Raw genomic sequence first — 16,115 nt, forward strand, 5'->3', positions numbered from 1 at the left:
TTCCGCTGGAGAAGAGCAGGCTGAGAGGGGATCTCATCAATGCTCAGCAAGAGCTAAAGGGTGGGTGTCAGGAGGATGGGGCCAGACTCTTCTCAGTGGTGCCCGGGGACAGGACAACGGGTCCTGTCCCATGTTCCCTGGAACACGGGAAGTTCCATCTCAACACGAGGAGGAACTTCTTCCCTGTGAGGGTGGCAGAGCCCTGGCACAGGCTGCCCAGAGAGGTGGGGGAGTCTCCGTCTCTGGAGACATCCCAACCCCGCCTGGACGCGTTCCTGTGCCACCTGCTCTGGGTGCCCCTGCTCTGGCAGGGGTGGGACTGGGTGATCTCCAGAGGGCCCTGCCAACCCCGGCCATTCCGTGACACCGTTCTGTGATTACATTACCATATTGACGAAAGAAGCTCTATACTACTCAGTGAAATCTTATTTCGAAGGGAATTTTATCCTTCAGATTTACTTTTCACTTTACTCTATTTTCATATTTCAGCTTGGGGGTTGTACATTAAGAGACGCTGTGAGGCAGCAGCACGTGGTTGTGTACGCGTAAGAGTAATAGAAAGAGAAGTTTATCTCAGAGCTGCATCTGCCTCCCACGGCCTGACCCCCACAGCGTAATCCGCATCCCCCAATAATAATCTTGCTGTTACCCATCCTCACCCCAGCTCCACCACTACAAAACCTCTCTTGCTTTTCATCCCTCCCTCCCGCCCGCTTCTGACACGGATTAGGAGAGGGCTGTCGGAACGCGTGGGCTCTCCTAGGAGTGGGCTTTATGTCTAGAAGTACGATAACTACTTCATCTAAATCAGGTACTCTTAGTTACTGCTGATACAGAGAATCTATTTAAAACTATGTAAGAAAGAACAAAGAAATAGTCTCAAAACTACTTTCATAGTTTTTTCCTTTTTTTCCTTTAATAGGAAACTCTGAGCAGACATAGATAGAGAACTACTTGAAGGCGGATGAAGTATTACTCTCCAGTTAGCCTTTTCTCCACATTCAGTATTAGAGCAATAACAAAATAATTAAAACTATCTGGAATGGACTTAGCCTCAGCGTCCCTTTTATAAGCATTTTTGCACCGTTCTGCAACATTTGGGAACCTTACCTGGGGAAGATACTTGCAACTCGCACGTCCCAGAGCTTCCTGACTCCTAGGTAGACAAAGAAGCCACATGGCAATAGTTTTTCTCAAGGCCCCTCCGGCCCCTGCCTCTGCACGGCGTCGGCTTTCAGTCTCTTTCCAAAGCTCAACGCTTGCGAGACTCGGTCACGCGTTGAGGACTTGAAAGAAACGCCTTGTCTTTCCAACAAAACGGACAATGTCTTGAAGAAACTGAAGAGCACCGTACCTGTTTTCAGATCCACAACGACTGAATCACAAATATCATAAAATATGAGCTGCAACTTAACTCATTAAAAAAAAATTTAAATCTTTCTGGGCAGTCTGTCTTGATGGCTGAAATAATCCTTATTTCACTCCTACGCACCCTACTGAAAATCTGGATAACCACAGAGCTGGATAATCGCAGCCAGGAGACAGAGCGCTACACGGAGAAGTGGATTAATGTTTCTTGCTATGTTGTTATAGACCTGGACTGCAGTCATTCATTCGAGCTCTGTGAATAAAGGCTTATATGTTTTGGCAGGTGTGTGTGATTTCTCCCTTCCATCCCCAAAACGCTGCACCCGTCACAGTGAGCACATTTATTATAGGTACGCAGGCGAGTTTGTATTGGCACACAGTGGAGCGGTGGGGATGTTGGAACAATCAAATCACTCTCCTGGATGTTATGGGATTTGGGGGCACACAGCTTAATGACAATTTGATTTTCAAAGGAAGTGGCTGAAGCAATGTTTTTAACTGTCTGCTTCTACATAGGCCGGAATGGACTCGAGGGAGAAGCTTTCTCGGCTGGCGCATGCCGGAGAAGACTTAGTCAGCAGAAGGCGAGCACAAAACAGGACAGAAATGAAGACGTGCGAGCGATGAGCACGAGAGTATGTACACATGTATGGATTCCTATACGTCACACAGGCGGGAAAAGTACAGGGAGCTCAGCCTTCAACTTTGCACCACCAAAGTCTGCAGAAAAATGATGATTTTTTTTTTGCTCTTTTATGTTGCTCACGCACACATATATGATGGAAATAGAAAAAAACTTCACATACCGTATGTTTCAGATACAAACTAAGCAAAATAAATGAACAAGTAACATTCGAGGCGCCCTCTTTAATATGGTGATCACACACTCTATAGTGGTCATTTTAGAACGTTTTTGTGGGAATAACTAAGTATCTAACATCTTTGAGAGTCAAGAAAGGAAAAAAGGGAGGCGACAGACCAGGGGATGAGGCATAAATGTTAACACTGAGGATGAGGAGAAACACTTCGTGGAGGAGCTTCCCCTGACCCTTGAAATCCTCTTTCTGCACAGTGCAAACCAACGCAAACACTCTTCTTGTTTGGACAGTACATGTTTGTACATGGAATCGGCAGCACGGAGCCTAAAAACATCTGCCTTTCACGCACAGGAGGAGAATGACCCTGCTCGGATTTCTGTCACTCAAGTCTCAGGGTAAGTTGTAATCACCAGTGACTTTGATGGATAATACACTGCAGTGGAGTCCTCTCCATCAAATCAAGCATTTATTATGTCTGCATGGAAAAGGCCTGTGACTCCAAGGGATGCCTTTGCCTTTGTACAATTGTTTCTCGAGACAGGAAGGGAAGACGAGCGCGGCAGCGAGAGAGCAGAGCTGCCCGAGCTGGGACAGACGTATGAGCTGAAGATCACAGCAGAGACCTTCACCGGCAGAGGGATGAAGCGGCGGGCGACAGGGAGCAGTCTGGCTCCAGGAGAAGGTCACGCATACTGTGTGGGGAGCAGGAAAAATCATTCATTATTTTTTTATGAGCTTCTAAACCTCATTTTTCAAACTCACAAACCCCGAGGTTTTTAATCTCGTACCTGCAATGAACGAACTGAATGCAAAATGAGTTCAACTTTTCATGAGCATTCAGTTTAAAAAGCCCTTTCTTCATATGCTTATGTTCCTACCCAAAATAACAATTATCCATGCATAACTTGTCAATTACGTTCTTTCACTGCGATAAGTGTCGGAAAAATGTCACAGCTTTATTGTCTGGACTGGGTGGCAGCAGGAAAGCAGCACGAGCGGGTCCTTCCGACGGGCGGGCAATAACTCACTGCGCCTCCTGCTGCAGAACCCGCAGCCGGGGGGAGTCACAGGGGCTGGGTCCCGTCCCTCGTGGCAGTCAGGCCTGGCATCAGCCCTCACGGGCAGCCGCTTCATCAGCCTCACGCTGCATACGAAGAGCGGGTTTTTCTTAACAAATCCCCAAGCAAAATTCTCAGGACAATCATGCTTATTCACACCCTGCAATTATGATATTTTGCCATTCATAGTCTTGATTTTTAATAATTCAAGGATTTTCTAACTCAAGATTTTTGACAGAATCTAATTATTAAAAAAAATAAAAAATTGGTAAAAGTCTTTTGAAAAGCGGAAGTAAAAGCAGAGGAGCTTAGACTCCAAATCAGCTGTGTGCAATTAAACATTGTTAGCAGTACGGTTTGAACTAAATCATTTCAAAGTGGATTGATCTGTTAGAATAGAAAAAAAATTAATACAAGGCATCACTAATAACTACAGATCTTTGCTTAAAATTTTTAATATACTTATTTCTAAAAACAAACCAAACCAGAGACATTATCTGTGCTGGTGACCCTGAGACAACCCCCGTTACAGAGCCCCAGCGCCAGGCAGCACCGAGACGCACCTACACACCTGACACCTGCAGCTCGTCTCTCAAGAGTGACCCGGGAAGTTCCTGATCTCTCTGGAGACCGCCAGCAAAAGCTGATGTTTCCCGAGGCAAAAAACCCACTGGGGGTCTGTGAAGTGGACCGAGACCAATCTCATTTCACCAGGATCTTCAGTGGGAATGCCGAAAAAGCTCTGACCGCCCATCACCGTGACCCGATTTACACCGGTTATTCCAAAGTGATAGATTCTGTATCCCATTACCATCCGCCCGAGCTATGCTATTTCCCCAAATAAATAAAATATAAAGCGAACTAAAGATTTTTCTGAGTTATGGCATGATCTGGCTTCGGTTGCATTTGCTTCACTTTGCTGTGACTCTCTTGGTTTTCTCAGTGGCTTCAGAGAGACCCATCCCTTGCATCGAACTGGAATCACCTGCGCTCCGCACCCTTGCAAAAGGAAATAAAAGCCACGAATGCTGCTTGGGATGGATCACTCCAAATCCATCAACTGAAATGTGGCGGGGTTTGGGGTTTGGAGTGGTTTTTTGTTTGGTTTTTGGGTTCTTTTAATGTATGTTTTTGACTTCCAAGGATCTTGTCCAGTGCAACCTCCAGCCCTGAAGCCACACGTGTAAGTCCCGGTCCTACAGACCCCCTGGCCGGGGCTGGCGGGGCCTGGGGACCCCCCGGCTCAGTATCTCCCCGGGTGGGGACTTCCAGCCTCCCCCGGACTTGTGCCGCTGCTCAGAGCTTTGGAACCAGGTTCACTTTTCTTTTAAATACTCTTTTTTTCTTCATCCTGAGTGTAATTTTTCCGTAAATTGCCTTCCAGGACCTGAGTTAATGCCCACTGATAGACTTTCCCAACTTGATTGATTTTGAATGCACAAATTCCTTTCAATTTATCTTTTAAAAAAACCCTGTAACTTGTTAACAGATTCATTGTGTTAACTATGTCAAATATGAAATTCACCCTTCACATTTAAAAAAAAGTTTCCAGCTCATTTTCAAAACCTCATTTATAAAAAGGAGCCTTTCGAGTTTCCAGGGCTCAAAAATAATGCAGAAAAAGAGAATCTATCTAAAATTGTCAACTGCAAACTAAAGCGACGTTGTTACATTGCTCAAGGACGGACGGAATCAGCACTGTTACATCATTTATGTTTACAATAGACCTTACATCAGATTAAACAATGCAGAAGGCACCAATTTTGGCCTAATTTTCAACCTGTGCAAAATTAATATCTTCCAAAGACTGACAGCGAACTGACAGAAACAATGAAAAGGAGCAATTCCTACCTCTTCTATGGAAAAGGAAACGTTCTCAACTTTTCTCACCTACGAAACCCGAGCATACACCAGACATTCGAAGAAGGTGACCTAAGTCATGGTCATGTCTAGAACCTATTATTGAAGCCAGTCAATAATGCTAATCAGCACAACCTACAACATGGTTAAAGCCTCCTCATTAGCAACTAGATTGTTATGAAAATATATTAAGTATATTTCTTTTCATAAAATAAGGTTCTACGAGTGCAGAACATGTAGCATTTGAAATGTAGGAACCTCATGCAGTACGGCTTCAGACACCAAAGAGAACCAGAGAACGGTCAAATGAGAACTAATAACCTCAGGAGCGAAGCCGGGGGGCCGGGGCAGAGGGGGCCGTGCCCCAGCTCCCGCACGCCGCCTCGGAGCCAGGAGACCCGCAGGTTTGCTTCCAGGGGATGGCAGTATGGCTTTATCAAGGCATTGCTTACCCTCCCTCAGGCGAAACTCATGGCAAGGAGCATTCCCAAATGAAGAAGATGGGCTCACCCACCCCCGGTGTCCTGCATTTGGAAGAAATCTTGAGAAACCGTGTTTGTTAAGTTTGGAATCTGTAGATTAGATGTACTGTCAAAGCACTCAGTACCTTTAAAGACAACGAATAATTATTATGGACAGACGCTGAATTTTGCTAGAACTTACCCCTGAAACTAGGCAAGGGAAAGAGACAGGTACCTCCTCTGGGAAGTCATAAATACAGACAGGAGTTATTTCCCATTTTAAACTATTTTGAGAATCCCGTAGCATTAACATTCCAAATAATCACTTTCAAGTGTGTATCTCTACTCCTACATCAAATGAGAAAACAGAAATCTTATCTCTACCAAATTAAAATTCATGCTGAAGGAGCTACAGCTTGTAGCCACATCTCTGTCATACAAATACATTGGCAGCCGCATCTGCAATCAAATAACCCACCACCGGGCAGTCAGGTGCCCTCCACACGTCTGAATGCACACCTAACAGTAACGGTTCCTCACCGCTCCGCAGACAAGGGCAGGACCGGCGGGACTGACCATAAATTTCATCAGGTTAAACTAATTTCTCTTCTACCTTTTCCTTTCCATGTCTACTGTGGCCCTGTCTGGGAGGCAACTTATTCCAGAACTTAAAACGCGTTTGGTACTGTCCGAATGCCAATGATCTTCAGTGCTCAATGACTATTTTTGACTCAGATCTTGTAACGTGGAGAGAAGGGCATTCATTCAAAATACCTCCCAAGCCTAATCTCCAGCAACACAGCTGAAATCAAGACTCCCCAAGACATCTGCCGCTCTCCTTGTCTGTACTCCATCCCACCTTCACTGCCCTGTTCCCACAGCACCCAGCCCCGTGCCACCATCACCACATCATTGTACACATTCCTTTCCCACGCCAAAATCATCCTTGTTCTCGCCGTTCCTTTGGAGACCCAGTCCCAGCTCCTTTCCCCCACACCCGTCTCCTAACCTTATCGGGTTCTATGCCCATTTTCCTCCCTTCCTTCTCCCGCTTCCTTACGACAGACCTCACATGACACGTTTTCACCTCCAGGTTCCCTCAGCAGCCACCGAGACATCCTTCTCTCGATCCTTCCCACCTACTCAGCCATAGGATTCTGCTCCGATGCTCCATGGAATAATCAAGGTTAGTGATGCCAAGTGACAAAAAGAACTAGCTAGATCTTAAAAAGATCTAAAAAAGATCTTAAAAAAGATCTTAAAAAGATCCACTGAGGACAAAGTGAAACATTTTCACTGAGAATGCAGAAAATGGTATTATTAAAAGTCTTAAAACTTGTCCAAATTTGGGCCTATCAAGCAGACAATAACCACAGATTTGACAAAATCCCCTTCTCCATGTAATTTCACCTTCCCACTTCTAAAGTAGGAGGACAGTAAGACTATTTAAAGTGAAATAATACATATAAATAAGCAAATCACTGTTCTCCCTACTTGAGGTTTCTGAAATAGGCATTTTGTCTGAAAATCTCCCTCCAAATGTTCAACCTGATGCAGGTACCTCACATTAGGAATTCCAACCATTACGCCTTACGCTCAAGAGTGTCATAAACCACTTAGAAAACTATATGGAGAAATACTGAACAAACTCAGCAGATGCTTCATCAGTTCTAGTTACAGTAATTGAGTGCAAAATTCTACAATGTATTAGAGTATAAACTGAGCTAAATCATGGAAGTCCCTCGATTGCTCTATTACAATATTAATTGTTAAAGCTCACAAAAGGAACCTCCTGTCAAAAATATTAAAAATCAATTAGAGATTTAAAAGTATTTGGCACAAGAACCACAATTATTTTCACAAAGCAGCACACACTTATGCCATACAAAGCACTTACAATTATCACTTCTTCACTTAACTAATTTGCTGGTTTTAATGATAGGGAAGATTATATAGAGAGTTCTTTCTCCTATGTAGTATTTCAAAACTTTGAAAGTCTTGAAGTTTACATAAAATAATGGGGTTTTTTTCTTTAAATCAATGCTACTGCAAAATGTACCTCTATTTTTAGGCAAAGCTACAAATTCACGTCTCTATATCTGACCATGACCTTTTGGTGGTGCGTAAGGGGACGGAGGTGCCCAGGAGAGCTCGCAGAGCCAGGAGGAGCCGGGGACACCTCTCCTCACCCCAAGGCGGGCGAGGAGCCGAGCCCTCTCCCTCGCCCAGGCTCAGGAGGCTCCCTTCTGGCAGAGGAAGGCGCCCGTCCCCGAGCTGGAACTCGGCCACTGTCTGAACCAGGGTCCTGAGCTCCCTTCCGAACACGGAGCAGCGCTGGCTCCTTCCAGTCGCGTTCGACGGAGCCGTTTCACCTGGTGGCTCCCTGGTTCTGACGCCCAGGGGAGAGCACACAGGCTCAGACCCTCCAAGCCCAGGGCGCCCGAACGCCGGCTCCCTCTTCCAGAGGGACACCGGCCGCTGCGTTCATCCTCATACCCTCGTAGTGCAGCTCCCTGGCACCGCACGGACCCCAGACCCGCCCCGGAGCCCAGCGAACACCTGGGGATGGCGATGGCTCCGCCGCCAGGGTATTCACCAGGGAGGAGCGAGTTCACGGCCCTGCCCTAATGAAGGCTTCATTCAGAACACTGAGTCATTCGTTGTGGTGGGATCTGACAGCCAGATTCCCCATCCCACACGGCTGCCTTCATCTAGGTCACAGAGTCCTTCTCTCTGGCTTAAAAGATATTTAAGTCTTTAATTCTAAATAGAACGGCGCCATGAGCCAAGTCTCTGGAAGGAGCAGCAGTTGGTTAGCACGGAAACCTGAGCGCAAATCCCTTAGCAAAGGGAGGAGGTGTGACCCCAGTCTCTCCAACGGTGCAGCAAAATTTTTTAAGCAAAACCATTTTACACCATCTTTTCTGGCAGCTCTTTTCTCGTCAGCTCCTTTAAGCACATCTTCTGGCATCACCAGGGAGCAGGGGCCAGGAGCATCCCCGCTCCACCCCAGGGCGTCACCAGAAGGGCAGTGACTGGCAGAGGCTCCTCGCAGCTCAGCTCGCTGCTCCTGTCCCGTACGCCACGACGAACGGCAAGTTATCACCTCACACAGCTCTGGAATTTGAAACTCAAAGTCCAAAGGAGCTTTCTTCTCAGCACGTGGCAGGTGAGGTCTGAATACATTGACATTTAGATGCTTGATTTAGATGCCTGCGGGGACATTTAGGCACCAGCATCCCTCTTGTAAACTTGTCTTTTAAACACTTTGAGATTTACAGACAAACAATACTTGTTATAATGAATTTGGAGAGTTTAATAATAGTGTCATCAACTAATCTGTTTAAATTATCTGAATTCCTTCACCTAACGTGAATTAAGATGGTGCTATTAACTTTCAAAGAAGCTGGCTCAGGCCTATTTTCCATTGATAAAACAAAGAAAAGAATGTAAATATCTGTTAAAGATCGCTGAGAGACATAAGTGTTTCTGCTACATCACTTAAAAAATGACAGTATTTGAAAGAAAGGAAGAAAATAATTAGCTAAGTCTATCATGTCTGATACTGCTTCTGTATAACAAACATAAATACAACTTTACAAAGCATAAGTAATGGCTTTTTTGTCACAGGTAAGATTTACTAGCTTCCACTTCAACTCGGCGTTAAATAATTCACAGTGTAATAGCACACCGTAAGCAGGTATGATTTATATGTAACAACCAAAAAAGAAACCAACCCCGAACAAAGCTCGCTCTTGACATCTTTCACTACTTAAATTCTGCAATAGTTCATATCACCAAATAACCACCTCTTGCATCTCTTCACCGCGAGAACACGCAGGAGACTTTCTATGCTCTAAGCATTTTCACAGTCGTACGTGGCAATGAACAGCTCGACTGTTCCAGTCACGCTCACCAGTAACGCAATTTTTGAAGAATGGACACACCGCTAAAAGGCTTGAAAACTCCTGTACATCCCCTCAGCGTGGACCTGACATGAACCTTTGATTTGCATTGCACGGGACCTACGAGCTAATCACGCGGGCTGGAAGTTATAAACGTAAAACCGAGCCACAAGGTGTAGGAATTTCACCCTAAGAACCTTGTTCCCGATAGCGGGCACTCCCTGCCGTCGCGCCACTGAAGAGGTGTCACTGTCTCTGGAGATCAGCACGCTGCGAGCAAGAAGGGCACTCAGCATCCCTGGGTGAGGCAGCTGTTAATGAACTAGTAAAACAAAAAAACCCCAACCCTGTAAGCACGAGATGAGATTTCCTGGAAGAGAAAACACAAGAAACTGTGTGTGAAGTGCGTGGGGTGGAAACCAGCCTTCACCTGATAGATCTACATATCCTATATAATTACTTCTCTTATATACTCTTTTGTCACTTATTCATATTTTTAAAGCAAACAACTATAAATGGAAAATAATCACATATGGTGCAGAAGATAAATCTTTGCTATAGATTTAAGCACAACCACCTTAAGGAAAGCGGAGAACTGGTATGAAATTCTAAGAAATAATTAAATGGCACAATTTACAGAAATTGGACAGGACACTGAAGGGCATTTCCTAACAGTGAGGTTAATTAAATCACAGGATAGTTTTCTGACAGAAGAGATTATCTTTCATTACAATCCCAAGGGAGGAACGGAAGGGAAACGTGGACTATGTGTTGTCCGTGTCAGCTCAGCCACCCGTGGCCACTCGTCGGGGCCAGACATGAAAAATTCCCCCCCCAGCTGGTGTCCCGCGCTCCGCAAACGCCACCGAACCCTCCCCGGGCACCCTCGGCAGCAAACCCACGTGCATCAGCCTCAACTATCGGCTTGCTTAAATTACATTTTGAACTCAGCATTCGTAACTATGAACTTCACCGGAGTATAAAGAACAGAAAACCCTGAAAAATAAGAACTTCTCCTGGTTGCGATGAGCTCACCAGCTGCCTATCCTTCACGCCGCTTTACTGCATTCACATCTATTTCCAAGCAGTTTGGAGGCAATCCAAAGAGCTACCAGATGCTGTTTGCTGTTCCCCGAAGAGAACGGCAGATTATATCATAATAACAGGCTGCAAATCAGAATTAACACTGATATATCATAAATCCCTTTGTAGGGTGCCATTCTGCGGCTGGCGATTTCTAAACATGATTTTGTGGGTTTTTTCAATATCTGCTAATATTTTCTTTTGTTTTCCACAGCTGGTTTCTTTGGCTACCGCTCATGCTGCCCGAACGGCAGAGGGACGACTGTCCCTCCTGCTGGCCTGTGCGGCGCCGCTCGCTGCGGGCACGTGTGGGTGCAGGTTTCCAGCCCCGGCAGGGAGCAGGCGCCAGGCTGCCTCCGTCCCCAGGAGCGCAGGGTGCCGATACGCGCGCAGGAGACGGGGCGTTAGGCACACCCAGGCCTGGCACAAGTCAAAATGAAGATATTTAACCTCGGTCCCACCCCAAAACGAGACAGTTTTCCCCGGGAGCAATGAACATTTCCATCTGATATACAGACAGCAGCCTCCTGAGCAGGCGAAACTCCTGTGTTCCGACCACAACACTTGAAAAGTTAAGCAGTGTGAGATCCACCCACAGACCTACTAACACCGCAAAGTAACACTTGGTCACATTTCACTGGAAATATTTTTCCATTTATCATGTATTTATCATATATACGGAGAATTAAAACAGAAATACACTAAAAACCTTCCAAACTCCTGCCCACTTGTAGTTTTTCCCCAAACGGCACAGAGGAGCAGACTCCTCGAGTGCCGAGATGACCTTCTCTATGGTCTTCACGTGACCCCAGGTGCTCTCTTCTCTCATAAACACGTGTCTCTCCTCAGTGTCCTCCCTCGGTCAGCACTGGGACGCATTGACGTCCTCTTCCACACCACCCGCCCCCAGCCTCCCGCCGCGCTCCTGCAGCAGACCCCCCTGGCGAGCACCCACAACGGCCCGGGAAGCCACCCCGTCATTTTGCCCCAACTCTGAATTAACAAAAATAACGTTCCTCAACCCAAAAGGAGATTTTTTTAAATTTAACAATTTCAAGACGAGATCTCTTTTGCTCTTTGAATCGTGAGACACTGCTCTCCTGAAAGAATGATCCGTAATTAGGCACGTCATTAGCAAATCGCAGGACTCCTGCACCGCGCGCAGCAGGAGGGCTGGGATGTGGCACGCCGGCTCCCGCGAGGCTGATGCCATAATAACACACTTTCAACTCACCAACAGCAACTGCAGCACTGGAGTCTTTGTACAGTAAAATCACAAAGGAAACAAAGGAAAACTATGAATGCATTAAGATTAGTGAAGCCTCACATTTAACTTAAATGTCACGTAATTATTTTTTTTTTTAAATGTTAACGCTGGAAGACAATACTTCACCATCGCTGTTCTGCCACCCACAGAGTAAATGCGGATGAATCGGACAAGTACTGAACTTCTCATAAACCAGCCCATTAACTACTCAAGGAACTCTCGTGCATCCACATTACAGCTTGCTTTCCTCTTCTTTGCACAGGGAGCAGATGGAAGACTTATATTTTAATTTACCTGCTAAATGCTAATCTGACACAAAAATAAAAATGAAAAGTAAAGCACAAAAATTCTTTGAAATCTGTAGTGCTATAATCCATCCCTTTTCCTGGAACTGCTAAAGCTGTACACCACGTCTCTTCTGCTGTCTCTCCTCCTCCGTGGCCTTTCTAATTAAACTTCCAATTTTGGACCAATTCAGGATGACAATTTCAAAATTGCTTTCCTTTATTATTCTATTTTATTACTATTTTATGGCTATTCTCTACTACATTATACCCTATCCCCTATATAGGACAAGAGGAAACGGCCTCAAGTTGCGCCACGGGAGGTTTAGGATGGGTATTGGGAACAATTTCTTCATGGAAAGGGCTGTCAAGCATTGGAAGAGGCTGCCCAGGGCAGTGGTGGAGTCGCCATCCCTGGAGGGATTTCAAAGCCGGGTAGACGTGGTGCTGAGGGACACGGGGTAGTGGGGGTTTGGGCAGGGTTGGGCTGGTGGTTGGACTCGATGATCTGAAAGGTCCCTGCCAACCAAAACGATTCCGTAATTCTGTCTCCACCACCTTCTGTATAAAAACATTTTAGCCTTCATATTCCAAGTTTTCCGTGACATCAAATCTGGCTTCGTCCAAGCCTCTGATTAGCTCTTGCTGTGAAATCTCCCTAAAAGCTTACTGTTAGTGCTGGCCTTGCACAATAGCTTTATCTCTCATCCTGGGGGGACGGGATAGTGCGGATTCGAGGTGGGGGGGCTCTTCCATGCCATTACTGTCATTTTCATTTTACACTTCACCATCGTGTACTGCATGGAAGTAAATACGCCCCTTCACCACAAAGATCTCCAGCACACTCATTAAAAAAACCCACCACCACAACAAGAAAATAACATCATTATCAAGAGATGTGAAAGTTATTCAGTTTGCTAATTCAAGTGAAACACGCATATTTCTCTCAAACCCGTTAACCTATCTGTTATTTCCAAACCACTAGGATGTGTTTCTTCCAAAATGTTACATTTTATGATTTGCAGTAAGGATTCCTAAGTAATTAAATGTCCTTTTGCATAAGTGCATCACACTTGTTGGAAAAACAATGAGTCAGATCTGGGGTTAAGAGAGAGGAGTAATACTAATACATAAAGGGACTAGCGATGGGGTGACACATTTGCTTTTTATAAAAATTAATCTAAGTTCATCTTTGCTATCTGAAATTTCTATAGTATGCCAGGAAAATCACAGCACAAATCCTTTTGCTTTATCAGAAATGCAATAATATTGTGACAGGCAAAGTCTACGGCAGATCTCTAGCAGAAATAACCCATTACCTCCTTCTGGTTGGTTACTTTTTCTGGCTTTTTCCTTCAAATCTGTTACTATGGCTGCTAGTTGTCATGACATATTATTTATGAGGCATATGCCTTTTGTTAAGCACTGTTCTTTTTATCGATTTTTGGACAGGTTTTATTTACTGCCAGATAATCTACTAGAACAGTTTACTGGCATTGGTCATGTTGGGACCGTGAATTAAAGCATCCTGATAGGGAACTGGAGCTTAATAATGTAAAATATAACCACTGGAGAATAGGAAACTTGGGATACTCGATTAATTAAAAAAATGCAACTCTCTGTATTACAAAACATAGTTGACTATTTGTGACACGACATGTCAAAACAATAATGTCGAAATGATTGATCTGCATCAAGAAGAGTATCTCCTCATAAAACATCGACTCGCCCAGGTTGGCAGGGACCTTTCAGATCATCGAGTCCAACCACCAGCCCAACCCTGCCCAAAGCCCCACTACCCCGTGTCCCTCAGCACCACGTCTGCCCGGCTTTGAAACACCTCCAGGGATGGCGACTCCACCACTGCCCTGGGCAGCCTCTTCCAACGCTTGATATCATGCGAGTATGGCCAGCAAGAGCAGTGGGCGCTCACCAATTAAGACGCAAGGTCTAGTAAAGACAGTACAACCCACGCGGAGATCTGCTCACCCCTGACATCGCTGGCGGTGCAGGCCAGCTCGGCTAACGGCAGCACAGGTATGGCTAACTGACTGGCTCGTCAAACGTTCCACCTCAGCACAGACACCACAGCAGCCAGGGAATCCGTGGTGGTATTTGAAACGTTCTCATAAAGCGACCCCCCGCCCTCCCCGACTCAAAAAACACCCCCAAACCTCAAAAAACAGGTAGAAATTTCTGGTATGGTATCATTATTCCATTTACTTCCTTTTTCCCCCCCCCCTCTTTTTTGAGTCAGGTGGATACAATTAGGCCAGAATTAATCAGATGGAAGAACTAAAGGGACAATAAATCTCTTCACAGTTCTAATGCAATTACCCCAATTTAGGAAACAGTCTAAGCAGAAGGTTGAGCCAGCTCAAACTCAGTCTATTTTAGGAGGTCCTACAAGGCCAGGCACTGGCTCAATCTCGAGACACTTATTCCGGCTTTGGAAGATGGAAGCTCCGTACTGCTCAGGAGCTCTTCCTTGCCTGGAAACGGAACCTGCTTCAGAGCTTTGCTCCATCAGCTCCTGTGTGTGTGTGTGTGTGCGCGCATGCGCTCAGCAAACAAACACCAACCAAGCGGAAAATGACCTAGAACTACGACATCAATTTAAAGACTTTTGGAAAATATTTAATTTCAATTAATGTAACCATTATGGAATGTCCTGGTTTGAGGTAAAACAGAACCAATTTTGTGATTTGTAATTTTACCTTTTAGCTGGGTCTCTTCTAACTGACTAAGTCTGACATTAACAGCATCTTGTTCAGAAGCTGGTCACTCTCAGAGCGATAAGACCTGGTTACACCACGGAACGCTGCGCACAGAGGCTCTTGCTCATACTTATTGCTATAACAACCAAGGGCAGCGAACTGCGCTGTTTGCCCCATTGGAGGGTCGGAAGCGGAGAGGCACAGAGGGGTCCCACCTGCAGGGAGGAGCAGACGGGACAGGGGACCCCAAACTGCCCAACAGGGTATTCCATCCCATCTGCACCACGCTCGGTGTAAAAGCTGAGGGATCAAAGGGGCAAAGGGGGCTCTGGCTCACTCTTCTTCAATGGCCGACGGCTGAGGAGGACCCTGTCTGTCCGTCTGCCTTTGATCCCGATCCCAGCATTCCTGACTCTAGTTCTGGAATTCAGGTCCCGTCTGTCGCTGACTCCAGTCTGGGACTTTCCCTGTGTCTGCTGGTGACGCAAACGTCATCCCGGGAGCTGGATACGGTTATATATATATATTGTATACTTTTTTTCTTTAATTTTTATTATTCTATTATTATTTACTATTTTCTTATTTATTATTATTTTCATTAAAGTAGTTTAGTTCTTTTTCTAAACTCGTAAATCTCCTTATCTCTTCCTCTCCTCCCTGAGGAGAGAGGGAGGGGAGGGCCATCTGTCGTTCTGCTTGGCCAATCTGGCCAAAACCGCGACATGGAATTTCAAAATCCCCATCCCACCAGTTCCACTGCTGCTGGGAACAAGGCAGTAGCTGCAAATCGCCGAGTTCTCCGGCTCTGCCTGGGCTATTTGCGGGGTCTCAGGGCAGACACTTACCCCCAGTCGTATTTATGACCGTGTTGTCTCCGCTGCATCTCTTGCAGAGACCATCTTCAACAGAGGATTCCGGGGGGACGGAATACCTATCAGGCTTTAGAAGATCCGCACTTAGTTACACCCAGGCATCTGCAGACTGATGAGTTCTTTCAAACAGCCTCTTTCGATCTACTTCTGGTCTTCCCCCATGCGTTCAGCCAACACCCACGTGAAGCCCTCTTGGGATTCCCTGATGTGAGGCCTCTTTTAGTAGCTTATATTTTGGTAAATGCCATTTTAAGGCTTTTTTTTGCTGCTCCTCAACAGGAAGTCTGGAACTACAGAAATAAGAGTGGGCCATTTAGCCTAAAATTACAGAATCTCCCAAATTGCCATAACTAGGTCAACATTTCATACGCATTCCATGGAATTTCCTTCTCAGATACTGACCTTCGCATGCTGATAAATAA

General features: G+C 45.6%; 1 protein-coding gene across 3 annotated transcripts in view; it reads right to left on the reverse strand.

The window, feature by feature from the left end:
• GALNTL6 (polypeptide N-acetylgalactosaminyltransferase like 6) overlaps window positions 1-16,115 on the reverse strand; it is a 453,529-nt gene that overhangs the window by 313,492 nt on the left and 123,922 nt on the right. The window contains exon 1 of one of the 3 annotated variants that reach the window (XM_063335687.1): window positions 1,111-1,210. The exons of the other annotated variants lie outside the window; for them this stretch is intronic. Within the exon in view, the coding sequence (XP_063191757.1) occupies window positions 1,111-1,179 (69 nt within the window). The 5' untranslated portion in view covers window positions 1,180-1,210. Of the gene's footprint in view, window positions 1-1,110; window positions 1,211-16,115 lie in introns of those variants that run through there. 3 annotated transcript variants of the gene reach the window in all.

Source organism: Chroicocephalus ridibundus, chromosome 5 (assembly GCF_963924245.1).
Source record: "Chroicocephalus ridibundus chromosome 5, bChrRid1.1, whole genome shotgun sequence".
In the NCBI taxonomy this organism is placed as follows: Eukaryota; Metazoa; Chordata; class Aves; order Charadriiformes; family Laridae; genus Chroicocephalus; species Chroicocephalus ridibundus.